This window comes from Suricata suricatta, chromosome 12 (assembly GCF_006229205.1).
Source record: "Suricata suricatta isolate VVHF042 chromosome 12, meerkat_22Aug2017_6uvM2_HiC, whole genome shotgun sequence".
Taxonomy (NCBI): domain Eukaryota; kingdom Metazoa; phylum Chordata; class Mammalia; order Carnivora; family Herpestidae; genus Suricata; species Suricata suricatta.
The window spans coordinates 230,018-254,201 of NC_043711.1; the positions used below are offsets into that span (position 1 = coordinate 230,018).

At 60.4% G+C, this 24,184-nt stretch overlaps 3 protein-coding genes and 2 long non-coding RNA genes across 11 annotated transcripts in view; 2 read left to right on the forward strand and 3 right to left on the reverse strand.

Moving 5' to 3' along the window:
* POLRMT (RNA polymerase mitochondrial) overlaps positions 1-8,680 on the reverse strand; it is a 13,766-nt gene extending 5,086 nt beyond the window's left edge. For both annotated transcript variants that reach the window (XM_029916474.1, XM_029916472.1), the window contains exons 1-8: positions 8,554-8,680; positions 7,920-8,018; positions 4,822-5,429; positions 1,684-1,814; positions 1,392-1,584; positions 593-742; positions 294-458; positions 56-223 (exon numbers count right to left, since the gene is read on the reverse strand). In XM_029916474.1, coding sequence (XP_029772334.1) covers positions 56-223; positions 294-458; positions 593-742; positions 1,392-1,584; positions 1,684-1,814; positions 4,822-5,429; positions 7,920-8,018; positions 8,554-8,641 — 1,602 coding nt within the window. In that variant the 5' untranslated portion in view covers positions 8,642-8,680. The remainder of the gene's footprint in view (positions 1-55; positions 224-293; positions 459-592; positions 743-1,391; positions 1,585-1,683; positions 1,815-4,821; positions 5,430-7,919; positions 8,019-8,553) is intronic.
* A 186-nt stretch (positions 8,681-8,866) lies between these two features.
* LOC115273902 lies at positions 8,867-10,428 on the forward strand. Its single transcript, XR_003901003.1, has 2 exons — positions 8,867-8,917; positions 10,077-10,428. It is a non-coding gene; the product is annotated as an uncharacterized LOC115273902 (long non-coding RNA).
* Positions 10,388-14,740, reverse strand: LOC115273901. The gene is made up of 3 exons (XR_003901002.1): positions 14,466-14,740; positions 13,979-14,075; positions 10,388-10,687 (listed from the first exon to the last, which is right to left on the reverse strand). It is a non-coding gene; the product is annotated as an uncharacterized LOC115273901 (long non-coding RNA).
* A 235-nt stretch (positions 14,741-14,975) lies between these two features.
* FGF22 (fibroblast growth factor 22) lies at positions 14,976-19,583 on the forward strand. Of its 3 annotated transcripts, XR_003901150.1 has the most exons (4): positions 14,976-15,257; positions 17,766-17,869; positions 18,043-18,650; positions 18,787-19,583. XR_003901150.1 is itself a non-coding variant. In XM_029917679.1 (3 exons), exons 1-3 carry the CDS (start codon positions 15,044-15,046, stop codon positions 18,212-18,214), a joined length of 513 nt encoding a protein of 170 aa, XP_029773539.1. In that variant the 5' UTR covers positions 14,976-15,043; the 3' UTR covers positions 18,215-19,583. The 3 variants fall into 3 exon arrangements, 2 of the variants coding, with proteins under 2 accessions (XP_029773539.1, XP_029773538.1); XM_029917679.1 differs by having other exon boundaries at positions 18,020-19,583; XM_029917678.1 differs by having other exon boundaries at positions 18,043-19,583.
* On the reverse strand, positions 19,535-23,140 carry RNF126 (ring finger protein 126). 4 transcript variants are annotated; one of them, XM_029917676.1, is made up of 9 exons: positions 22,838-23,140; positions 22,570-22,628; positions 22,375-22,456; positions 21,961-22,124; positions 20,926-20,994; positions 20,781-20,850; positions 20,260-20,353; positions 20,073-20,188; positions 19,535-19,998 (listed from the first exon to the last, which is right to left on the reverse strand). In XM_029917676.1, exons 1-9 carry the CDS (start codon positions 22,985-22,987, stop codon positions 19,849-19,851), a joined length of 954 nt encoding a protein of 317 aa, XP_029773536.1. In that variant the 5' UTR covers positions 22,988-23,140; the 3' UTR covers positions 19,535-19,848. The 4 variants fall into 4 exon arrangements, with proteins under 4 accessions (XP_029773536.1, XP_029773534.1, XP_029773537.1 ...); XM_029917674.1 differs by having other exon boundaries at positions 21,880-22,124; positions 22,838-23,137; XM_029917677.1 differs by having other exon boundaries at positions 22,375-22,438; positions 22,838-23,136.
* Between the last annotated feature and the right edge of the window lie 1,044 nt (positions 23,141-24,184).

The following is a 24,184-nucleotide window of genomic DNA, read 5'->3' on the forward strand; positions in this document are numbered from 1 at the left end:
CCACCGGGCCGCACCTGGGTGTCCGAGGCGCCCCCCCCCCCCCACCGGGCCGCACCTGGGTGTCCGAGGCCAGCAGGTGCAGGTACTGATAGTAGCGCTGCTGCAGCGCCTGCACCTGGCTGAGCTGCTGCTTCTGCACCGCGTACCGGTTGAAGACGCGCAGGCCCAGCTGCTGTGCCAGCGAGAGGAGCGACTCTCCCTGCGGGGGCAGCACCTGCAGGGTCTGGGGGCAGCACAGTGAGCCGAGCGCGGGGTGCAGCCCCCCCCAATGCCCGGTGCTGGCGAGGGCCCACCTGCAGCAGCAGCTGGGCGAGCTCCTCCTCGGTGAGCAGGCATAGGTACGGGAAGAGCGTGGGGCGGCCGGTGCGGGCGGCTCGGGCCTCACTCGCCTTGACCTCCTGCAGCCCCGCGCACAGCTCCTCCACCCACGTGGCGCGCAGCTGCTTCAGGGTATTCCGCTGTGGCGGAGGGAGGAGGATGCGGGAGTCACCAGGGCGTGGGGGGGTGGATCCCAGAGGAGAGGGCTTCTCACTCTCCAGCTCCAGGCAGCCGCCCTGCCGCCCTGGGGCTGCGATTTAGTGGGGCTCCTCACCGCGTGCAGAACCTCCTCGGTCGGCGTCTGGGCCTTCTCCACCGACTCCACAGTGACGGTGGTGGCCATCTCCACGCGCAGCTGCTCCTGGAAAAGGGCCTTCAGCTTCTGCAGAGGCAGGTGCAGCTTGGGGTAGGATGTGGGGCCCTCCTGGGGGGGGGGGCAAGCAGGTGGTCAGGACCTCCACCCGCCTGCACCCGTAGAATCACATCCGTTGCTCCGAGTCCCCGGAAAACCATCCCTGGAAGAGCCTGGAAGGAAGCGAGGTGCCGAAGAGCACGTCACAGCCACCGGGCACCTGCCTGGCCACTGGCCTCACTGGGTGGGGGTGGGGACCACCAGGGGAGATAAGGCTTAGGTCCCTGGACAGCGAGCTTTTCTGTTTAAACTGGAAACTGTGCAAATGTGCGACAAAGAGAAATTGAAAACCGCCCAGGTCCGCGCGCTGAGTCCCACACAGGCGCACACGGAGCAGCAGGGCCCCGGCCTCACTGCCCGCTCTGCCCACCTGCTGCTCGAGGCCGCCGGGCTCTGTCCACACCGGCTCCGGCCTCAGGCTGGAACGCAGCAGCATGGCTTTGGCACCTTCTAGCTTTGATCTTTAGGGTCAGGACCCCAAGGGGGCCGGGACTTGCCAAGTCTGGCTTGTCTGGCTTCCGGGGAGCAGGGGGGGGGGGCGTCCCTGGGAGGCGGGCAGCTCTGAGAGCAATGCAAGGAGGGGCCGAGGAGACAGGACAGGCCGGTCCCGTCTCATCCCCAGCAGGACACGGCCCCGCCTGTGGGCGTCGGGCCCTCTCACCTGGGCGTAGATCTCCCTGAGCAGCGGTGAGCTGTTGACCTGGGGCTCGGGCTGGGGCCTCAGCGGAGGGCTGAAGGCGGGCTGGGCCTTGCGCACCGCCTGCAGGAGCGCAGCCTGCTCCCTGGGGCACAGCGGCACGCTGGTGAAGATGTCCTGCAGCTGCAGCCCGTCCTGGGCCATCTGATCCAGACACCTATGGGGGCGCAGGGGGCCTCAGGGCCAGGGCGCAGCCCCAGGGGGCCCAGCCCCCAGCAAGGGCCAGGCTGCCCACCCACGCCCGGCGCCTACCCACCTTTGGACGGTCCTGGCGTCCTGGCCCAGCCGCCCCATGCACTGGAGTGCAGCTGCATAGGACAGCAGGTCTGGGGTGAGGCCGGCATCTTTCACCATGAAGAACACGTACACCAGCTCTCGGAAGGAGCCCTGGGGAGACCAGGTTGGGGTGAGGGTCTGGGGGTGGCCAGCCTGTCCCTTGAAGCCTTGCTCTATAGCCAACCGATGAGGTAGGAAAAGGCCGGCGGGCCGAGCGCGCTCGGTGACCCTGGCTGGGGTCCTGACGGGTGAGGTAGGAGCGTGGACTCAAACACGCACACAGACACGCACACTCCGGCTGGTGCACGAGGCTCCTCTGTGTCTGGTGCCGGCTCCGGGGCCAGGCTGCCTCTTCCCCGTTCCCAGAAGTGCTGCCCCATCCCTGGTTTGCCAGTGGCCTCTCTCACAGAGGCACCCTGGCTGGAGACCTGGCGAGTTCACGCTTCCATTCATTTCCAAGTAGAGGAAAATCTTGATTTTTGAGCATTATTTGTTCCAGAAACATGCTTCTAATCCAAAAAACTTGTAAATCAAAGTGAATTTCCCCACAAGAAATTATGGAAACTCACAACCCAAACGTATTCTTATAAAAGTGATTACCATACTGTAACGTAACAAAATAATAAAGAAAACACACAGCATAAAGGCAACACGCTAACCTGCACTTACTTTTGAGACCCTCCCCCCTCCCGTGGCTGGTGTGGGGAAGGCGAGGGAGGAGGGGACCGCTGCTGTCGGCAGCTTTAAGGGGGCACCCAGCCGGGGACGCAGCTTCGCCTCCTTCTGAGGGTTCCGTGGAAACGGGACACTGCGTGGTCTTTCAACAGATCTGCTGTTCGCACTGCTGTAGCCTTACCCGAGCGGTACTCTTCTACAAAAATTTTGCAGTGTTTCCCACATTTAACAAACCTCTCCCTGTGTCATCTGCAGGGAGGGATCCCCCTGCCTTTTCCTCCGCAGACGAGGTGCAGACGCAGACGTCTCATAAAATCTTTTAATTTCGGCCACGCACATTCCTGGCTCATGCTTCTCAGTGATTTCCTTCTTGGCTTCCACCATAATGAGCTCCTTTTTACCGCCTTTCTTTTCAACCTTTTTCTGCGTGGGGGTGCTGCACACGCTCGCTCCGACGCGGGCTGGAGCACAGTCTGAATAAACTCTGGTCACGTGCCGTATTTAACGTAACTGGCAATGAGGCAGCAGAGGAAAGGGTCTCTGTCTGCAGGCGGCCGGACGGATAAGGAAGCCGTGTTCCCAAGCTCGCTCTCGATGGAAAAGCAAAGGACTGTCCACAGGTGCTTTGAAGGGGCAAAAAATACACGTCCTGAAAAATCACTGATTGCTGCCAAACACCGTGGGCAGAGACTGGGCACCGAGCGAGGCGACGACCGCCCCAGGCCTGAGAACCACGGTCTCGGCTGCGGTCACGTGACATGGCGCAGCCCTCGCCCCTTTGTCAGGTTACAGTCGATCAAGACTATCTGCTTGCAGAACGCTCGCCGAACAGCGCCTTCCGACGCGGCCGCGTCCTCTGGCAGCTGCCTCCTGGGCCCCGAGGTCTGCGCCGGCACAGTCGCAGGCCCCCGCCTCGGCGTCACTCCGGGGACCGCGGTGTGGTCGCTGCAGCCTAGCCCGGGCCTTGCGCCTCAGTTTAAACCCGCAGCTCTCCGGATGCCGGGCGGCTCGGCACAGCCGGAGCGGACGAGGGGCACGGCGCACGGCGCAGGCCGCCGGTCCCCAGGAAGTGTGTCTCGACTCCACGTGCCATCTCACCGACACGCTTTACATGGACACAGTGGTCGGAGCCCTAAAGCAGGGGTCTCCTGCTTTACAGATGGGGACCCCGGGACTCAGAGATTAGTGGGAGTCGTGGGCCACACGGTGAGCAAGTGGCAGACAGAGGGCTCGGCCTGGGATGTGGGCCCAGGCCTCCTAGAAACCATCCCTTCCAGAGCCCACACAGGATGCAGAAGGTCGGCCCTGGGGCGGGGCTAGTGACGCCCCCAAACCCCCACCTACTCAGATCCTCCGAACAAGGCCCCGTCGGGCAACAGGATTTCTGCTGACGGAATGAGTTTATCTGAGGCCAAAAGAGGAGTGTGAGGGCAGGGGCAGATGCTGGAGGCCTGGGGACGCGCAGGCCCAGCACCTCAGGGGCTGCAGGAGCCGGAAGAGGCAGGAAGGACGTCCCCAGAGCCTCTGCAGTGGGCGGAACCCGGCCCCGCTTTGACCCGGGACTGAAAGAAAACAACTTTGCCACCAAGCAGGCTCAGGAAGCTTGCACACGCACCAGTGACAGAAACACCCCGCTGTAACAGAGCTCTCCAACCGCGGGGCCCGGAGGGCTTGTGGCCTCGGGTGGGGGGACAGGGCTTTCCTGTCTTCACTAACTCCCTGAACCCAGCGCACAACCCAGTGATGAACGTGACTGTGCGGACCAGGCATCTCCACGTCACCTCACGTCACATCATGGGCCAATGCTGAGGTCAAAGCAATGGAGGACCCTGGGCCTGCCGCTCAGTCTTCAGAGGAGGCCGGTCTGCCCACCTTCACGTGCTGCCGCCTCGGGCCTGCGCACCAGCGCTTTCCCAAGGGCCTCCACCCAGGGCTGCAGAGCACAGGGAGAACAACCCACTGTGGACGACACCACAAGAGAAATTAAAAATACTTGGAAAGACACAGGGCGCAGCCTGCGAACAAACGCCCACGTGAGGAAAAGAAGGATCGAGGCGCGCTAACCTAACCCCCACCTTAGGGAACCCCACCTGAAGCGGCAAAGTCACTGCCCCGAAAAGGGTCTGGAGCCTCCCCGGAGGCCAGACGGCTCCTCGCATCAGGCGAGAACAGAGGCCCCTATCAAGGCATCCAGAAGGAAAGGCACTAAACCGTTCAGCGGGACTTCTTGCTTCTTGTTTGGTTGTTTGCAAAATCTCCGTTGAGGGCCAAGTTTGACTTAGGTTTGACAAGCCAGGAGAATCACTAGAAGGGTCCTCAGTGCAGGACTTGACCTCTGGGGCTCAGAGACACGGGTTTGGATCTGAGCGCCCCCAGCAGGCGCAGGGGAGGGGCGACCCCGCAGACAACCCCCCCGCGGCCCCCCCCCAAGCCCAGCACTCACCTTGCGTGCCCAGCCCAGCATGACGGTGTTGTACATGGCCAGCGTGAGCATCCGCTGCTGCCGCCACGTCCCGTGGCAGGTGACCAGCACGTGGTGGGCGAGAGGCAGGTGGCCCGACAGCAGGCAGCACTCCAGGAAGGCCAGGAGCCTCTGCTGCTGGGTCTCCAGCCGCGAGGAGGGGCCCCCCGCCTTGTGGGCCTGCTCTGCCTCCAAGCTCAGCTTCTGCGGGGCCTCCTGCAGCAGCCGAGCCAGCTGTTCCTCCCAGGGGCTCCTGGGGGCGCCCTGCTCCCAGCGCAGCAGGCGCTCGGCCAGCGGGGCGCTCCGCAGCTGCGGCACCCTCCGCAGCCTGTGCTCACAGGCCAGCTGCTGGGCCCGCACCTGCAGCTTCGCCTCCAGCTGCTGCTTGTGCCGCCGCATCGTCCACTTCTCCTTGTCCAGTTTCTGCACCCAGTGGTCACAGGATCCTGGGGCGGCGCCCTCACCCCCCTTCTGGGCCTTCCTTCGTGTCTGGAAGCCACCTGCTTCTGGGAGTTGGGCCAGGCCAACCCTCTTCACGGTCACCTCCGACACACACTCGGCCTGCAGCTGCCGCACCCGCGCCTCGAGCACTGTGGGGGTGAAGGGCGAGGAGGTCAGAGGGATCCCCATGCAAGCACCAACCTCTCCAGACCCTGCAGCCCTGGGGGTGGCTGGTCTCACCAGCTCTCAGGGCCTTGGTTCTTTTATTTGACTGTTTATTTTTATTTTTGAAAGAGAGAGACAGAGTGTGAGTGGGGGAGGGGTAGCAAGAGAGGGAGACACAGAATCTGAAGCGGTTCCAGGCTCTGAGCTGTCAGCACAGAGCCCGACGCGGGGCTCGAACCCACGAACTGCAAGACCATGACCTGAGCTGAAGTCGGACACTTAACCAACGGAGCCTTCCAGGTGCCCCTCGAGGCTTCAGTACTACATATGTCCCTCAATTGTCAGATGCACACACCCCGCCCACTTGTTCAGTACCTCTGCAACAGCCTCTCTGCCTCAACTTCCCAAAACCTGCTCCTCCGTGTCACTGTCACAGTCACTGGCAGCGTGGTGCTTTCAGGTGCTCAGCCAAAACTCCTAGGATCATCTACGCCTCTCTCCCTCCACATCCAACCTGTCAGCACACCCTCAGGTGTGTGCCTCTGCCTGAGAATCCATCCAGGTGCCCGGGGGGCCCCTGCCCTCGCCTCCCCTACTCTCCCCCACACCTTTCACTCTGCTGTAGCCACAGTGGCCTCAGGGCCTCTGCACATGCTATTCCGGATCGATACGATTGGTGTGACCGGACTTTCCTGCAGAGCCAGGTGGCTAGCCCTGAGTCACAACGACCTCACGGATCACGGGGGTTCCCGAGCGAGCAACACGTAACCTTCTTCCATGTCCCTCTGTTTGAGATGCCTTACTTCACATGCGTTGTTAATTCAGCAACACTGAGCCCACAGCCAACAGCACTGTAAGTGTAAGCAAACACGCATCTTTGGGGCGCCTGGCTGACTCAGTCGGTGAAGCGTCTGACTCCGGATTCCGGCTCAGGTCATGGTCTCACGGTTCATGAGTTCGAGCCCCATGTTGGGCTCTGTGCTGATAGTGTGGAGCCTGCTTGGGATTCTGTGTCTCTGTGTGTGTGTGTGTGTCTCTCTCTCTCTGCCCCTCTCCTACTAGTGCGTGCACGTGAGTACTCTTTCTTCCCCCACGCTTGTCTCTTTCAAATAAATTAAGTAAACATTAAAAAAATAAAAATGAGAACGTGTATTTTCCCCAAAAGACACATCACAGCCTTCTCAAGCTTAGGACACTAGAAAACACCTTGGCACTACGCTTGGGGACCACTTTAAACAGCAAAATCACCAATAAAAACCCCCAAAATGCAAAAATGTGGCACTAAACATACCTCCAGAAAGACACTTGCTTACAATATGCAGTAAACAAGAGGCCAGTGTGTCACCTGCCTCAACCCCAGCTGGAGACAGGACATCAAGCAACTCCAATATGTGCCGCACCGCACGTGCCCGCGGCGCCTAGGACTTGGGGGGTAGGCTGGCGTTTAGTTCGCAGGCATCTGGCCCGGGTCCGGCCTTGCCGGCGGGAATGCCACCTGACGGGCGCCAGCCTCACATGGCTGGGGCGCGGTGAAGACTTGCTGGAGCCAACTCAGGACACAGGGCGGCCTTGGCCCTCACAGGAGCCTCCACTTGGCACGTGTGGTTGGGACTCACAGTCTGTCGAGGAGGTGAGGCCGATATAATGCGGCCGTGAGCATGGCTTTTCTCCCTACGGCTGACAAGGCAGGAAAGGCCAAGGGCCCTGGCCCCGGGGAGCGGGGTATTCCATTGTCCTATGCTAGAGGACAGGGTTGGCGGCTTTTTAGGATAGAGAGTGATGTAACGTGAGTCAGGCTTCCAGAACCTTCCTCCACTGAACGTATGATACCTGGGCTTTCCCTTAAGATACCTAGGTGTTGAGTAAGACATGAAAGGTTGCTGTTGAGGATGAAGGTCCTTTACTTCTCTATGTCTGGAATTTCCTGAAATAACGGCTTCCTTCCTAGATGCACTCTGGAGACGGGAGGCACTGGCCAGGGTCTGGAGGCTCCAGTGACGGGCGACACACGCCCCCACCTCCCAGGGCCATCCCAGGACTGGGCCATCCTTCCCATGCTGTGAAGATGGCAGGACCCCGATTGGACCCTGCGGGCGCCGGAACCCATAAAGTTAGGGCACGTGTGCCAGTTCAGGGTTCGAATCCTGACTCGGCATGAGCAGCTCGAGGAGCCTTGGGCCAGCCTCTCGGGCTACAACACCGGGCCTCAACCGCCTCCCACGGAAAGTAGGAGCGCCGGCCGGGTTCAGGAAGGGGAAAGCACAGCTTTCTGTGTACAGCGCGAGCTGCCTGCCACCGCCCGCACGAGGACACTGAGGGGAGGGGACCCATTCAGGTACCCTGCTTTGCAGAATGACAGCCCTTCTCACAGGGCCTCTGTGAGGAAGAGGGGGTTACCCCCAGCAGAGTGCCCCAGGAGGGGTAAGGGGAGACAGAGGGGCTTCAGGCTCCAAGCTTCGGGGGTCTGGGCTCACCCTCCAGCAGCTCCGCGTGGCGCCAGTCCTTCCGGCGGTCTTGCTCACATGGGCTGGCGGACAGGCTCCTTCTGCGGCCCCACACACCACTGAAGGCCCCTGTGGGCGAAAGAGAGAGGCTGAAGGAGGCAGAAGGAGGCCAGCGGCCTGGGGGACTTGGAGGGCCTCGTGTGGACAGAAATCGCAGGACCCTGGGGCAAAAGAGCCCTAAGTTAATTGGAAACTGTCAGTGGTCTCGAGCCTCACGTTGGAAAGAATCCAAGAGGTCAAAGGTGAAGGAGACCTCACAGCTAAGAAAATTTGGCGTGGGATCGAAGGTGAAGGGATCCTCCAACTAAAGGCGCTGTGAGAGTTCAAAGGTCAAGGGCCCTAAGTCGCAAATAAGGGGTCAGGGGTCTCCAAAGGAAAACAAGAGTTAAGCGTCAAAATGCTGTGCCGATCTCCGTCGGGGGAGTGGCCCAAGGGCGAGTGAAAGCGGGGTCCAGTCAGTTCGTTCTCCAGAACCACACAAGGCAAGGGGCGAAGGTGGGGGGTAGCTAGATCCCGAAGACCTAGAAGCCGAAGGTCACGTCCGCGGGGAGAAGGGGGCAGTGGCAGTGGCCGCGGTGTCGCCCCCGGGCCTCCCCTGCTTTACCTTCCTCGGCCAGGAGGCCGGGGCGTCCCGCAGGCCACAGGGCCCTCCGGAGACCGGAGGCGCCGCAGCCCCAGCGCAGCGCCGACATGCCGCACGCTGCTCGCCGCCGCCCACACCGCGCCTGCGCCGCCTGCGCCTGCCGGGAGTTGTAGTTCCTACAGCGGCTGTGAAGGGACCACGCAGCGAGAGGAGGCAGCCCGAAACCACAATTCCCAGGGAGCAGCGGGGCCTCGGAGACTTCGAGGCATGCGTCGATGGGGCCCTCTAATTGGCTCTTCCCTCTGTCAAGGAGGGGTGGGACAGAGCCGTTGCTTGGGTAACCCGGGGTGACTCTAAGCCACCTTCGAGAGGACCAGGAACCCAGGTTGGTGTTTTGTTTTGTTTTGTTTTGTTTTTGTTTTTGTTTTTGTTTTTGTTTTTGTTTTAAAGTAATGATCGCCAGATAATTAGGATAGCATTCTGCAATTTAGAGATTCCGGTCTGCGATCTTCATTGCTCCAACTTCGACTTTGGAGCGCCAACTATGACTAGCCCCAGTTTACTGCGGAGGAAGTTGAGGCTGGGAGAGGTCGAGCAAGTTGCCCCAACATTAAGGAGACCGCAGTGAAGGGAGAGGTCTGTCTGACTCCCAGCCCCAGAACAGGGGCAGCTGGGCCGTCGTTTCTGGGACGTCTCCCTCGTCCACTCCCTCCAGTCCAAGGACAGGAGCAGAGCCGGGCGCGAAAAGCAGACCAACCTATCAAATTGTTTTGATGACAAATGGAATGAGCCTGGAGCCTGGAGGCTCCCAGACCTGATCTTCAGGGTGGTCCCACTAGGGAGTAGTCAGAGCCAGAGTTTTAGAATCAGACCAGGAAGGTACTGGGGAAACTGAGGCCAGGGGAGGGGAGCATGAGCTGGCATGGAGGGATGAGACTAAGAATATGTGGGATCACTGTGTTCCAAGCAGAGTTCACAGCAAGTGCAAAGGCCCTGAGGCAGAGTCAAGTGTAGATAGCTGGAGAAAATTGAGCAGAGTGGAGGTTAGGAAGAGGAAGCAAAGGCAAAGCTGGAGGAGTTCTCAGGGGCCAGGCAAGCAGGCCTTAGGGGCTCGAGCTCAAGCTGCCACATGTCCTTGGACTCTCAGATTTCGTTACCCCATTGGCCCAGAGTGGAAGCTGGACCTGTGCTCTAAAAGCACCAGGCTCATTGGCCTGGCGGCCTCTTGAAAGCACATTCCAGACGCAGCTGCCCACGCAGGTCTGTGCGTTATGATTCCACCGGCTGGGAATGTTTTCAACAGGCAGCAGTGTCCTCTCAAACCTGCCCCAACCCACTCCAAGATGCCCCAGGGGCCCCGACCTCAGATTTGACTCACACCTGGGATGGCCCTTCTGGCCCTGGGGGGCTGAATCAGTTGGATCCGGTCTCCCCAAGAACTAGAGACCCTCGATCCCCCTTAGTCTGGCAGAGCCAGGACCTGGAGACCCAGACTTTGGAGTTTATGTGCCTTTCTTCACGCCTCAGTCTTCTCTTCTTTTCAGTGGGGCACCAGATACCTGAAACCAGTATGCCCCCCCGTGCCAGGGTCCGGGGACTTCGCAGTGAGAGAGTTCTTCCTGCCCCCACTCAAGCCTGGGAGGTCTCCCTGAGTGCTGCCTATATCTGACTCCTGCCCCGGCTCTCTGGCTGTGACGTTATCGGTTTGAGAATCTGTCACATGGTTGTCTCCTCCCGGTGTTTCTTTTTATAGCTTATCATCATGTCTGTGTATGGTTCTGGGTTTCCACTTCTGATGGTGACATCAAGTTTCCTTGTAAAACTTAAGTAAGAAAAAATACGAATAACACACAAGACAGGTGGAGACGGATGTAATTAAACGGGAACACAGCATCAGAGGTTGGAATTTGGGTAACACCGTGTTTCAGAAGCTGTTTGCTTATGTCCGGTTCTGACCCGAAATGTTTTGTCTGATTCATGCCATGAGACGTTCCGATGAACCTGGGTTGGGTCCATGTTGAGAAAGGTAGAGAAAGGCCAGGATCTCTAGATGGAAGAAGATGGTATCAGATCCCTGGGGCTGTGTGTACTTTCAACAGCAGAAAGTTATTCTCCCATTTCTGGAGACCAGAGGGCCAACGTCAGTATCTGTGGGCTGAAATAAAAGGGTGGCAGGGCCATGCTCCCCCTGAAGGCTCCAGGGGAGGGCCCATCTCACCTCCTCCAGCTTCTGGGGGCTCCAGGCATCCCTTGGCCTATGGCCGAGCCCCTCCAGTCTCTGCCTCCATGGTCATGTGGCCTCCTCTGTGTGTCAAATCTCATTCTTATATTTCTCTTATAAGGACACTTGTGACTGTACTTGGGGCCAGGAGGATGATTTCCTTCTGAAAATCTTAATTGTATCTGCCAAGACTCTTTTCCCAAATGAAGTAAAATTCACAGGTCCCTGGGATGAGAATACGGACATGTCTTTGGGGACCACTAATCAACTGATCAGAGACTACCCTGGGTTTGTGATCAGGGGGAAGAAAAGACAACTATTGAAGGACACTGTGGGGACCACAGGGGGCATCTGAGCATAGGTGGTAGATTCAGTTGGAGCTTGGTTCTGACAGAGGACCTGGCCTTTGGGAGACACGTCCACATGCTCACAGGTGAAGTGGTACGTCTCTGGCTGATTCTCAAATGCCCACTTACATAAAAAGATTACGTGTGTGTGTTGAGGCACGACGTCAACAATGCACAGGTCAAGAATATAGCTCAAGTTCCACAAACCAGGCACACAGGTGTTCCCAAAAAATGCGCAGCCCCTGAAACCCCGTCCCAATCCCCATCGCTGGCCCCAAGAATGACACCCCCATCCTGATGCCTCACACCACGGTGGGTTCTGTCCTGTCGTAGACTGTGACATAGAAGGAACTCCTTGTGTCAGGCTGCTTCTGCTCAACATTATGTATGAAATTCATGCACATTGTGGTGTTTCTGGGGCAGGGAACCCCCGGTGCACATACAGTGTATGTACCTGTAAGGACGCAAGTTTGAGACAATAGAAGGGCACACATTGCCCAAGGCAAGAGGGAACAACCTTTGTAATACCCTTAACATTCCTAAGGGCAGGCCTAGAAATAGAAGCTGTAGGTAATCAGTTATTGCTTAAGGCTAGTTACACCCTACGTGAGGGTCCTGGGTCCTGGGTTTACTCTGTGATTGGTTAACACTCTAAATATTGTAATTGGATAAACCTGCTGTATAATAATGATTGGATCACTGTACCTGTGTCACCATTTCCTGTAACTCCCCCTTCCCAACTCATAAAAGCCCTGCCTGCCCCACCTTTGTTCGGGACTCGCTCTCAGCACGGATCCACCGCGTCGTAGCCGTAAAGTCCGTGAGCCCGAGTTTAGGCCCCGGCGAGCCTAAACCCGTAATAAAGCCCTTTGCTTTTGCATGCGTGACTCGGTCTCCCTGGCGGTTTCTGGTTTTTGGGGACGATAAAGAAATCTTGGGTATTACAGTACCCAACCTCCTGTTGTTGGGGAGCAAAAAGAAGATAGAGAATTGGAGAAGGCAGGAGCACCGTGCTCACTGCACTGTTCTTACAACTTTTCTGTAGCTTTGAAGTCTTTCAAAAAAACCGCAGTGAGGGGCGCCTGGGTGGCTCAGTCGGTTAAGCGTCCGGCTTCAGCTCGGGTCATGATCTCACGGTTCGTGGGTTCGAGCCCCAGGTCGGGCTCTGTGCTGACAGCTAGCTCAGAGCCTGGAGCCTGCTTCGGATTCTGTGTCTCCCTCTCTCTCTGATCCTCCCCTGCTCGCAATGTCTCTCTCTGTCTCTCAAAAATAAATTTAAAACATTAAAAAAAAAAAAACCCAAAAAAACCGCAGTGAGACGCCACCCTGCCTCCGTAAGATGGCTGTAATCAAAACAGTGGACAATCCTCAGCATCCGGAGGGTGTGTAGAAATCGGAACCCTCGGCTTGGCTGGTGGGACATTAGATGGGACAGCCACCGTGGAAAACATTCTGGCAGTTTCTCAAAAAACTAAACATACAATTATTATATGACCCAGCAATTCTACTCCACAGTTACACAAGAGAAATGGAAACACATCCACACACAAACCAGTACACCCACGTCCACAGGAACATAATTCACAGCAGCCAAAAGGTACAAACAGCCAATGGGCGCCTGGGGGCCTCGGTTAAGCGTCCACCTTCGGCTCAGGTCATGATCTCACAGATCTGTGAGTTCGAGCCCCTCATCAGGCTCTGTGCTGACCGCTCAGATTCTGTGTCTTCCTCTCTCTCTCTGTGCCTCCCCAGTTCACACTCTGGCTGTCTTTCTCTCAGAAATAAATAAACACGTTAATTAACAAAAAAAGGTAGAAACAACCAAGTATCCATCGACAGGTACATGATATATACCACGTGCCCACCGCGCACGCGCACGTCCCTCAGGTGCGTCCACCGCGCACGCGCACGCCCCTCGGCTGCGCAGGGGCGAGGCGCTCGCACCTGCTGCCCCACGGATGGACCCTGAATACACGGCGCTCTGGGAGGGAACCGGACACGAGAAGCCACGCGGGGTGTGAGTCCACGTGCGTGACAGTCCAGAACAGGGTCCTCCACGGACGGGAGGGGCTCGTGGGGGGTGGGGCTGGGGGAAGGAGAGTTGAGGTGAATGCTAATGGAGTCGCGTTTCCTTTTAGGCTGATGGAATGTTCTGGAACTAGATAGAGGTTCTAGGTGATGGCTGACAACTGTGTACTGAAAACACTTGAGTTGTGTACTTACATGGGTGAATTGTGTAATGTGTGAACTGTATTTCAATGAAGCTGTTATTAATCTCCAACAACATCCCGGGTAGGACAGCTTCCTGGGCGTGGGTCCCACCCCCGTCACTCAGAGCCCGAAGACTGTCCTTCTGAGGGGCAGGGTGGGGACACTCCAGGAAGGGAAGACTGAGTTTTGCCTGGTGGGAATTAGGATGTTTTCCCAGGTTTGCGTACTGCGCCCTCTGCCCAGCAGGGTCGTGGATTACCCGGTTCAGTCCTTCCAGCCTTCCCTTCCTGGCCCATTTTCCAGAGACACTGAGGCCTGGGGACGTGATACAATTGCGCAGGGTCCGTCTGGCCCTGGCCTCAGGGCTCCGAGTGTGGAGACATCCCCTCCCAGATGGGCGACGGCACATGCCGTGCATGGCCCCCCTGGGGCCAGGAAGAGGGAGCAGGGATTCCCCAGAGCCAGGAGGGAGGCATCCCAGCTTCTGGACAGACCGGTTATGCCTCCAACACTCCAACAGGTCAGGCTTGTCACCTTGTCTTCACGCGGGTGCTATTTAAAGGTGCCCCCTGGGGCCCCGGCTGCAGGATTTCGTCTATAGGAGCAAAGGGACAGGGACTGGAGCCCTGGGATGTGGTCTGTGTGGGACCTTGGGGAAGCTGCTGACCCACTCGGCCTTGGTTCCCCCTCCGTCAGTGACGTCTCTGGGCTTTGAGTCTGAAGGTTCACTGTGCTCTTCTCAGGATCCACGGCGCAGGGTGTGTCTGTGGATGAGAGCAGGTGTGGGTGTAAACGGAGCCACCCCATTCCCACCTCCTCGGACATGCAGCTCGGAACGCTGGGGCAGAGTCCTGGCCTCGGTCATCACCCAGGCCCCCTGTCAGCCGGCCCCAGACATGCTCATGTGTGGATCCGCCATCAGCCACCCCTCTGCCCACAGCACCCCATCCATCCCCATGCTCCAGCACCTGTGCGCACAACATTCCCGAGGCGTTCACCTGCTCCTCTACCCACAGGCTTCCCCACGCCCACCCCTCAGTGAAGACCATGCCCCTGGGCCTCTCAGGGAGCTCAGTCTGGAGGGCCGACAAGTCCCACCTGGGCATGCCCAGTGCAGGGACCTGGCTGGCACAAACACGCAGGCCAGAACTTACCACCCAGTCTCTGACCCCTGAGCTGCTTCATTTCTCCCGGCATCTCACAGATGTCTCTCTCTCTCTGTTTCTCTTAGCCGCCTTTCCTTGTGTGTCTCAGAGTCTCTGTCTCTCCATCTTTGTCTCTCCCTGTAGCTGTCCCCCTCCGTGTCTCTGCGGTCTCGCCTCTCTCACACCCACACCCCCGCAGCCCCTGCAGGCTAGCCCGGTGACTCACGAACACGCACTGGCCTCCCCACCCTGCAGGACAAACACGCGCGGAGGCAGGAGTGTTTTCCCGAGTGGGCCCCGCCTCGCGTCCTGGCCCCGCCCCAGTCGCCTGGTTGTCCCTCCCCGGAAGTGTTTGCCCCGCCCCCGAGGCGCCCCATTGGCCAACCCGGCCTCTCCATTGGTTGGCTCCTTGACCACCTCCTCGCCCCGCCCCCTGTCCGCCCCACTGTGGGGCGAGCCCCGCCCTCGAGGCTCCCTATTGGCCCACGTGGGCCGGCCCCTCGGGGGCGCCCCGCCCCTGCCCCGGCGATGGCCCAGCCGCGGACGCGCGGGGAAGCAGGAGCTGGCGGCGAGCCGGGCGTGGGGACATGCGCGGCCGCCTGTGGCTGAGCCTGGTGTGGCTGCTGCTGGCGCGGGCGCCCCGAGCCGCGGGGACCCCAAACAGCCCGCGGAGACCGCGTAGCTACCCACACCTGGAGGGCGACGTGCGCTGGAGGCGCCTCTTCTCCTCCACCCACTTCTTCCTGAGCGTGGACCCCAGCGGCCGCGTGCAGGGCACCCGCTGGCGTCACGGCGCTGACAGTGAGTACAGGGAGGGGGTCCAGGGCAGACGGGCCGGCAGTACTAACAAGGGCGGCGTGATAGTAACGAGGAGCCGGGCCCTGTAGCGCGCATGGGAGCGTCCCAGAGGCTCCTCTGGCTGTGTGCTGTTGGCCAAGTCGCTTCCCGTCCAGGACCTCAGCATTCTCGACTGTGAAATGGGCCCAGCCCACACGGTGGGAGGGTTGGACAGTTAAAGTAAAGGTCATTGAGAAAGCTCCTGGCTCTGGGCCTGGCTCAGCAGCACAGAAAGGTCTTCGCAGAATAGTTGAGTCTGGGGTCACTGGGCCCATTTACAGAAGGGTGGATGCTGCTCCTGGAAGGGCCCCTGGGGGGCCCAATTACAATAATGAAGTAGAGGCAGAGCTGGGGTCTGGACTCTGGACTCCCCACACTGCAAATCCAAACTCAGGACCTGCCTTAGGTAGGGACCCCTCTATTTCCTCCTAGACACCCTTTTGGTAGATGAGGAAACTGAAGCACAGAGAGGGGAAATGACTGTCCCAGGGTCACACTGCTAGGGTGGGGGTGTGGGTGTTGCTGGGGCTTCTAAATGCCCAGAACCTTGTCAAATTGGAGTCACTGTTCCTGATGCCCTGCCCAGTAAACAGTAGGCACTCAGTGTTTGTAGAATGTATGAGGGAAGAGGAAACATGAGGCAAAGAGAAGCAGGAGCTGGGGAGAGCTGGGGACCTAGAGCAGTGACCCCATGGGCCTGCCTATTCCAGTCTCCGAAGAGCTTTGAGGCCCTGGTCAGGGAATGGAGGGGGGGGCGGCTAACCACTGGCCACTGCCTGAATCACCACCATTAGGGATAATCACCCCCTCGCCTTCCTGCTGCTTTCATGGGGCTCCCAAGACTCTCATTAGGTTCACCGGACAAGGGCGATGACAGGGGGACTGGCTGGGCCAGTCGATCAGTGGTGGGCACCGGCAGGCGGGGTGGCTTCAGGATGGGTGTGGGGCCGGGACCTGCCGGGTGATTGGCACACTTGCTGCTTCTGTCTGAGCCACACTTGCCCATCTGGGCAGCTGTGGTGGTGACATGGCCATGGCTGATGGCTCCACGGGGGGCAGGGGGGGGACAGAGGAGGGAATCGTTGGCTCTTCTTTCCTTCATTAATTCTGTGGTTATTAATTGTGTACTTCTTGTATGCTGCCATGCTGCCTTGGGCACAGGGGACATAGCAGTGACCAGAACAGCTCACTTCATGGGGCTCCTGCAAAAAAAGGATAAAGCAGTAAAACAAGTGAACAGCTAATATGGTAATTTCACAGAGGGCATGAAGGGTGCAAAGGAAATGAAAACAGGGTGATGTCCAGGAGATGACTGGTTGCAGCTTTATCTGAGAGATCTGGGGCCTCTCCGAGGAGATGGGCTTGAGTTGACTCTCGTATAAAGAGAAGGAGCTGGGGTGTTAACACATGGGACCACACAGGCCCTGCGGGAACACCCCAGAGATGTGGGGGTGACCGAGTGCAGGAAGGACACTCGAGCCAGTGTGAAGGCTCACCCTGGCCCTGCCATGTGGGAGGAAGTCAGCGGGGCAAGGACCACTTTCCTTCCTGACAGAGGAAATAGGATGAACAAAGGCCCCGTGCAACATGGAGTGAGCTCCCCGTCACCTCAGGCATCCAAGTCCAGACTGAAGGCCAGAGGGCAAGGCCTTGACTCCAGGTTAGGCCCCAGTACACAGAGGGGTCGAGGGTGTGCGTAGCTGTTCATCCCGCAGTTCGACTTCACTGGATAGGTCAGAGTGGGGCAGGGCTCACCCGGGGCCACCCATCTGCAGCCCAAAAACTGCCACCCAGTGACAGCCCAAAGCTGGCTCTGCCACTTCCCAGGCTCAGTTTCCCTCTCTAGAAGTGGCACAGTGGGCACCTCTCACCTGCGGTTGATATGTGGGCTTGGTGGGGTCCATACAGCGCTGGGCATACAGTTGGCGCTCAAGCAGCATCAGTGCTGTGCTCCTGCAGTTGAGTACAGTATGTTACAGACACACTGGGCCGCGCCTCCAGGCCTTTGCCTGGACCACGCCTCCCATCTGGAGTCCATCTCCCCATAACCGTGGCAGACGGGGCAGGAGGCCGATTTCCGGGGTCGACATGCATCTGCCCGTCACTTGTTCTGGCATCATGCTCACCCAGACCGTCCCCTGCCGCCTCTGGGTTGGTTTTCTCAACCTTGGCCTCACTCAGAGCCCTCCTGAGAAAGGCCAGCCCTGCCTCGCTGACTTGCTCCCGCTTGGCAGGCCCAGTCCTGCCTTGAGACTTCACACTGGCTCAAGTGTTCTTCCTGCCCCTTGGTCACCTCACATCTTTGGGGTTCTCCTACAGGGCCTGTGTGGTCCCGTGTGTCACCACACCCAGCGCAGGGCCAAGCACACAGTAGGTGCTTGGTAAATGTCACCTGAATGAATGAATGAATGAAGGAGAGTGCACAGGTGAGCAGATGGTGGGCTGTGGGCCCTGACTGACCCCCACCCCCAGGCATCATTGAGATCCGATCCATCCGCGTGGGCGTTGTGGCCCTCAAGGCTGTGCACACCGGCTTCTACGTGGCCATGAACCGCGAGGGCCATCCCTACGGGTCGGTGAGTGCACAACGTGTGTGGTGTCTGGTGGCAAGTGGGTGTCCAGTGGGGGGCCCGTGTCTGGGGAGCAGGTGGGGGTGTCTGGGGGGCAGGGGTCCAGTGGGCGGGCAGGTATCCAGTGGCCTGCCTCACACACCCGACCCCCCGAAGCGGGTCTACACTGCCCACTGCAGGTTCCAGGAGCGCATCGAGGAGAATGGCTACAACACCTACGCCTCACTCCGCTGGCGTCACCGTGGTCGGCCCATGTTCCTGGCGCTGGATGGGCAGGGGTCCCCGAGGCGTGGTGGCCGGACACAGCGGCACCACATGTCCACCCACTTCCTGCCCATCCTGGTCTCCTGAGGTCCCCAGGGGCCATGAGGAGCAGCTGGTCAGTGACCCCACAAGATGGCTGAGCGGCGGGGCCGGGGAGCCCTGGGCCGTGGCCACGCACATCCGGTCCCTCCTCTTTTCCGCAAGCACTGGCAGCGTATCTGCAGTGTGCCGGGCTGGGGAACCCCACAGCCGCGGCCTGACTCCCGGGGAGCTCCTGTCTGAGTCTGCGGGGAGGTGGACGCTGAGCTGAGCACAGGCCGCAGGTGTCTGTTCGCAAGCAGGGGGAGGGGCACGGAGGCCCCAGCCACCACCCCGGCTGGAGACTGAAGGTCCGGGAAGGGCGCTCCCGGCTGGGACGCGGCCCAGGCAAAGGCTCTGAGGCGGGAACCCACTGGTGCCTCCGGCAGGGAGGAGGTCTGAGGGCCAAGGGAGAGAGGGCAACATGACGTGCTGTGGGTCACAGGTCCCCGTGCCTCCTGTCGTCTCACGTGGCATTGGGGACCTTGACAAGGCCCCTGAGGTGGGGGTGACCCTGGGTCGGGGTGGGGGGGCCTGCGTCCTCACGAGGGCCTCAGGAGAGGGAGGCAGAGAGACGGGAGGGCCCCGTGCTGCTGGCCGTGAAGACGGAGGAGGCGCGTGGCCAAAAAGGCTTCGTGTCAATGTCCTTCAGGGGCTCAGGGGGCCCAGGGTGGCTGTGCCTGCAGCCTGCCGGGCACTCCTGAGCCCTCACCCCCAGCTGACCCCGCCCCCCCACCGCTGCAGAAGGAAAGGGGGCGGAGCTAAGAAGCCAGGTCCAGCCCCCAGCTCTGCAGCCTTGGGCGGGCAGGCGGGGCCCACCCCAGCCAAGGTGGGCTGCTCAGCTTGGGGAAGGGATCAGTCCCTGGAGTGGGGGTGTGTACAGACCGGACGCTCACCGGGGTGAAGGATACCCCCCCCGTGGCCACATAAACACAAATGCGGCCCGACAGGCCCCCCCCCCCCCTCGGCTCACCTTCCGTGACACCGAGAAACTGCCACCTGCTCCTGGGGTCCTGGGTCGGGTCTGCGGCCGTGGAGCCTGCCAGGGCCAGAGAAGCTGGGCTGCCCCCAGTGCCGACGCAGAAGGAAAGACGCCAAACTACCTGCTTCTCTTTCTAAGTAGGTGTATTTTTAAATAGCTTTCAAGATACACGTATTTTTTCCTTTAAAAAACGTCTGTCGGAGCAGTTTTATTCTTGTTTTGCTGGTCATCCTGTGGTCCCGAGTCCTCGGTGCCTGGGTTGGGGGCTGGCGGCCGGTCTAGGCGTCTCAGAGACCCCAGCCTGGCGGCTCCACCCGGTCTTTCCACAGATCATGCAGGGCCGCACGTGAGCGAAAACGTCCATTTATTTCAGAGCAGTAATAATTTAAAATTATAAAAACCTTTCCGCCGTCGAATGTGTAGAGGGTGAGGTTAGACGCAACAGGCGAGGGGCGGCGTGTGCCGGGCCCCTGCGCCGGTGCTCCGCGGGGAAGGCTGAGCGGCTCCGGCCTGGCAGCGGCACAGGACAATGCTGGCAAGGAGGCAGGGGCGGGGGCACCCCCGGGCTCCAGCCCCGCGGCGCCACGGCCCCCCTGGACCCCCGCGGGGTCTGGCGAGGGCCGAGGTCCTGCGCCCTCTCTGGGGAGCCGGCAGAGGGCGCTCAGGAGCTGCCGGCTGGGTTTTCGTTGCTCGGGGAGCTGGACGAGGACGAGGAGGACGAAGACGAGAAGCTCACGCCGGTCAGGCCCGGGGGGTTGGTGGCCGTGTTCTGTCCCGTGAGGCTCTTCCGGCACACGGGGCAGCTGTCGTGCTGCGCAGGGACAGAGGGGGCGGTTGAGAGGCGGGGCGCGCGCGCCGGGGCCCGGGGCTGCGGGGCCGGCTCACCTGCTGCAGCCAGGGCACGATGCAGGCGTCGTGGAAGAGGTGGCTGCAGGGCAGCTGCCGCACGCGCTCTCCCAGCCCGTAGTCGTCCTTGCACACGGGACACTCCAGCCCGGAGCCTGTGGGGCGGGGCGCCGGTGAGGCCGAGGCCAGGCAGGGGCAGTGTGGGCAAAGGGGGAGGGCCGCTCACCTACGTGCTCCTCAGTGACAGGGACGGTGGGGAGGGCCTGGATCTTCTCCTTGTCTGCAGGCGGGGGGCCCGTGTTTTCAAACTGATTGAGGAGCTGAAAGACAAGAGGCCAGAGTGCCGGGAGCTCGGGGGGGCGGGCGCGGCCCCTCACCCCGAGGGACTCTGAAATGCAAGGCTGTGTTGTGTTTTCCCGGGTCCCTGGCCCCCCCACGTCTACCCAAGATTCTGCTCGTCCAGTCGGGGTTATCCGTCACCTAGCGTCGAGGGTCCCACCCCAGAGAGTCCGGCCTGGCTGTGGCCAAGTTCGCCATCAGCTCACCAGCTTAAGGCCACAAAGGTGGTAGCATTCCCACGAGGTCAAGGGAACACCCCGCCCACAGGGCGGCTCAGGAGAACGTGGAAGTCCACACGGGGCACCCCAGCCTCAGAATGGGAGTTTATGGGGAGCAAGGGACATTCACGCCAGGGACATCCTCATCCCCCAGAAGGAACATGGCAACACCCTGGTGACCGCCCCGTACCTGTGTGATGATGGCATCCAGGCCATTGGCCCCCCAGGCGTAGTCCATCGGGTTCGAGTGCAAGACACCCCTGGGCAGAGAGGTCTGGGGTTCAAGTGGCGGAGGGACCCGGGCGGGGTGCAAGGGGACCCGCCCACCTACTCACCAGGGGCCCAGGCCCAGGCTGGGGATGCTGGCAGGAGTGATGATGCCATTGACCAGCTGCTGGATGATCCTGGAACAGAGCAGGGCCAGGCCTGTGGGCAGTGCCCTCCAAGGCTGGGCACCCCGGGGGCAGTGGCAGAGGACACGTGGCCAACTCTGAGAGTCATGGTGTTTCAAAGGTTGTGTTTTCAACCAGTAAGATTTGCAATCAAACAAAGACCAGAGAAGCGTCTCCCTTAGGGATTTTCGGGCCAGCTCTCCCAGAGGCCTGGGCAGTGCCCGTCAATGGGTGCCCACATCTGTTATCTATCTTACAGCTTGAGAGGGTGGGGATTCCCAGCCCCGCTGTTTGCAGAAGACCCCAACGTGCCGAATGAGGTCACAGGGAAGCCAGTGCCTGAGCTTGGCGGCGGGGGGCGGGGGGCGGGGGGCAAGGGGCTGCTGCAGGGCACCTCACCAACATGAGACCCCTGGGGCAGCAGGGCAGCCCAGGCCGCGTCCCAGGAACCGAACAGAGCACAGCGCATCAGGCTCCCTGTGACACAGGCACTTCTGCACATGGCCCGGTCCCATCTGTGAGGACGCTGGAGAAGCCTGGCCCTGTCTTCTCCTGGGGGGCGGGGGGCGGGGGGCGTCTGAGGAATGTGTCCTTCTGAACAAGCCTCGAGTTCTGGAGAAGCCATTCGCGGTGCCGATGCCGACAGGGAGGGGGCTCAGGGCTTTTCGGTGGAGCAGGGGGCCAGAACAGAGGGCACTGAATGGACACGAGACCCCCAGGCCACACTTTAGGGGCCCCCTCACATCCCCATCAGCATGCGGGGGGCTCTGCCTGGATGCACAGGGGAAGTGCCCTGCCTATAGGTCAGCCCCAGAAATAGCATCTGCCCCTTTGTGCCCAGAGAACCTTCTGGAAGGGCAAACGGTCAGGCTGCAAGACTCTCAAGAGCACCCTCACCCTTCCAGCGTGGGGACGCCTTCGTGCCGGCCGGTGGCCCGTCGCGCAGTGAGGCGGGCGCGAGGCTGCCGGGCGCCATACCGGTGCCGGGAGTGCTGCTCTCTCTCCCGACGGCTCTCGGGGTCCCTGCCCTCGTCGGCCTGCACCCCAGAAGGGAACGTGGGGATCTCAAAGCTGTCGTCAAAGATGCCGAAAGCAAACTGCCCGTAGCCCTGTGGCAGTGTGAACAGGTGCTGGTCCACGTTCTGCGGGGAGAGAGCCGTGTAACCACAGGTGGGGTCAGGAGCCTTGACCGGCCACCTGGGTCCTACTCCACCCAGTCCCTTGCCGGGACCCCATGTCTCCTCCGTGCGCCCCAGGGCACTGTCCGGGGGACACAGCAGGGGACCCTTGGCACATGTGGGAGAGAGGACGAAGGACAGGCCCTGGCGGTCAAACGTCAGGCGGAAGGGGCGGTCCACATGGGGAGGGAGGGCAATCTGGGGCCTGACTCACCTCAAACGGTGGCCTGCTCTGGTCCGAGGGGGCTGTGGAGGGGGCGGACCCATTCTCTGTACTCCTGGGAGGACGGGGTGTCCTGGGTCAGGAGAGAGGGAGGCCCTCTCCACCTCTCACCCCTGCCCACCACGGCCTGTCCAGGCTCTGCCTGCCCACAGCCCTGCCCATCCCGAGGGGCCTGGGCTGCATTACCTGGTCTCTTCTGGAAGCTCCTCAATAAAACCAGACTCGCATCTGGGGCAGATGTAATCCTGCGGAGGAGAGGGTGGGTGAGTGCAATCTCAGGGGTCCCCGGACACCCCCACCTCAGGCCGCACCACAGCTACCACCTCTGTGTGGTAATGACTAGGGCCATCTCGACCCGCCCTCGTGCAGGTGAGGCCTGAGCTCAGGTGGTGTCCCTGATGTGCCCCGGTCCCACGGTGGCTGGTCCCTGTCTCGTCGGGGTGATGAAACTTACCGGGTTGCAAGGCCCCCACTCAGCCACCTCTGCTGTTGAAGGGCTCTGACAACACCTGTACCACACAGGCCAGCTGACGTGGGTCCACCTAGCAGTTCCCAACTTGTGCAGATGTGAGAACACTCTGGGAGTGACCCCCCTTTTGCACATAAAGGCACCGGCCCCAAGCTCCTGGGAAGGTCACACGAGGGACTGTTGAGTCCCAGGACTATCCAGGCCGCAATAGCTCAACTCCCAAGGCGGCAGCCATTGAGGGTCCAAGTGACACCTGGGCAAAGGGACCAGCCTGTGGATGTCGCATGGTGGCATCTCTGGAACATTCCAGCAGCCCTGGGATAGGCCCTATGACCCCAGGCTGCAGTGTGCCCCCCCCCAGCCCCACACTCCCCCCCCCCCAGCCACGCCCACCAGTCAGATGGGAGAGAGAGATGTGATGTGCCGACTAGAGGCTGGAGGACTGGGGGTCGGGCTCGAGGGCCACAAGGTGTGGAAACACCGAAAGCACACCGTGGGGGTCAGGGGCTCGCGCAAGTGTCCGAAAGCCACACAAACAGGAAGACACAAGACACGAGCGCAGGCGGTGCTTCTAATTAAGGTGACATTTCAGAAGCACTGTTCCCGCGTGCCGAGTGGGAGACAAGGAGGGGATGCTGACTCCGTTAAGGAGGGGTCGCCGATGGCCCCACTCAGGCCTCAGGGACGGGTCTCCCTGTGGACATCCGGTGGGAGTGCCAGGCACCTCCTCCAGGGCCGTGGGTGTCGCTGCAGCAGGTGCTGTGGCCTCCCTGCTTCCCCCAGCATCAAAAGCAAAGGAGGAGATCTGGGGTCAAAGAACACTGTCCGAGCCAAGTGGGGAGGGAGGACAGGAAAGAGCTGCACCAACCATAGGAGCTGGTAGCCAGAATACACAAAGAGCTCTAATAATTCAACAACAAAAACACAAACACCTCGGCTAAAAAATGACCAAAGAAAACAGTTCTCCAAAGACATATAAACGGCGACAAGCCAGCAGAGAGACGCTCGACACGCTCAGGCAACAGGCAAACCCAAACCCAAACCCGGGAGACACCACCTCACGGCCGCCAGGACCACTGGACCCCCAGAGACGACTGTTAGGTGTCAGCGGAAGTGGAGGAGCCCCCGGCCGCCCCGGTGGGAGCGGAGGCGGGGCGGGCTCTCTGGAAGATGGGCCCGCAGTCAGTTCCTTGTCAAACTAAACCCAGGGTCACCACACGACCCTGGGATCCCACTGCCGGGCACACACCCAAGGGGAACGAACACACACGTCCACGCAACCCCCTCCCGCGCACACGCGCACAGACGACCGCTCTGCCGCGCATGCGCACG

Bases quoted from the DNA above. Each gene is read 5' to 3' on its own strand.
- FGF22 (XM_029917678.1), top strand. From the start codon at position 15,044: ATGCGCGGCCGCCTGTGGCTGAGCCTGGTGTGGCTGCTGCTGGCGCGG. The intron at 15,258-17,765 runs GTGAGTACAGGG...CCCCACCCCCAG, and splicing joins CTGGCGTCACGGCGCTGACA to GCATCATTGAGATCCGATCC. The intron at 17,870-18,042 runs GTGAGTGCACAA...TGCCCACTGCAG, and splicing joins AGGGCCATCCCTACGGGTCG to GTTCCAGGAGCGCATCGAGG.
- RNF126 (XM_029917674.1), bottom strand. From the start codon at position 22,987: ATGTGCAAAAGGGGGGTCACTCCCAGAGTGTTCTCACATCTGCACAAG. The intron at 20,851-20,925 runs GTGAGTAGGTGG...CTCTCTGCCCAG, and splicing joins AGCCTGGGCCTGGGCCCCTG to GGGTGTCTTGCACTCGAACC. The intron at 20,189-20,259 runs GTGAGCGGCCCT...CCCGCCCCACAG, and splicing joins TGTCACTGAGGAGCACGTAG to GCTCCGGGCTGGAGTGTCCC.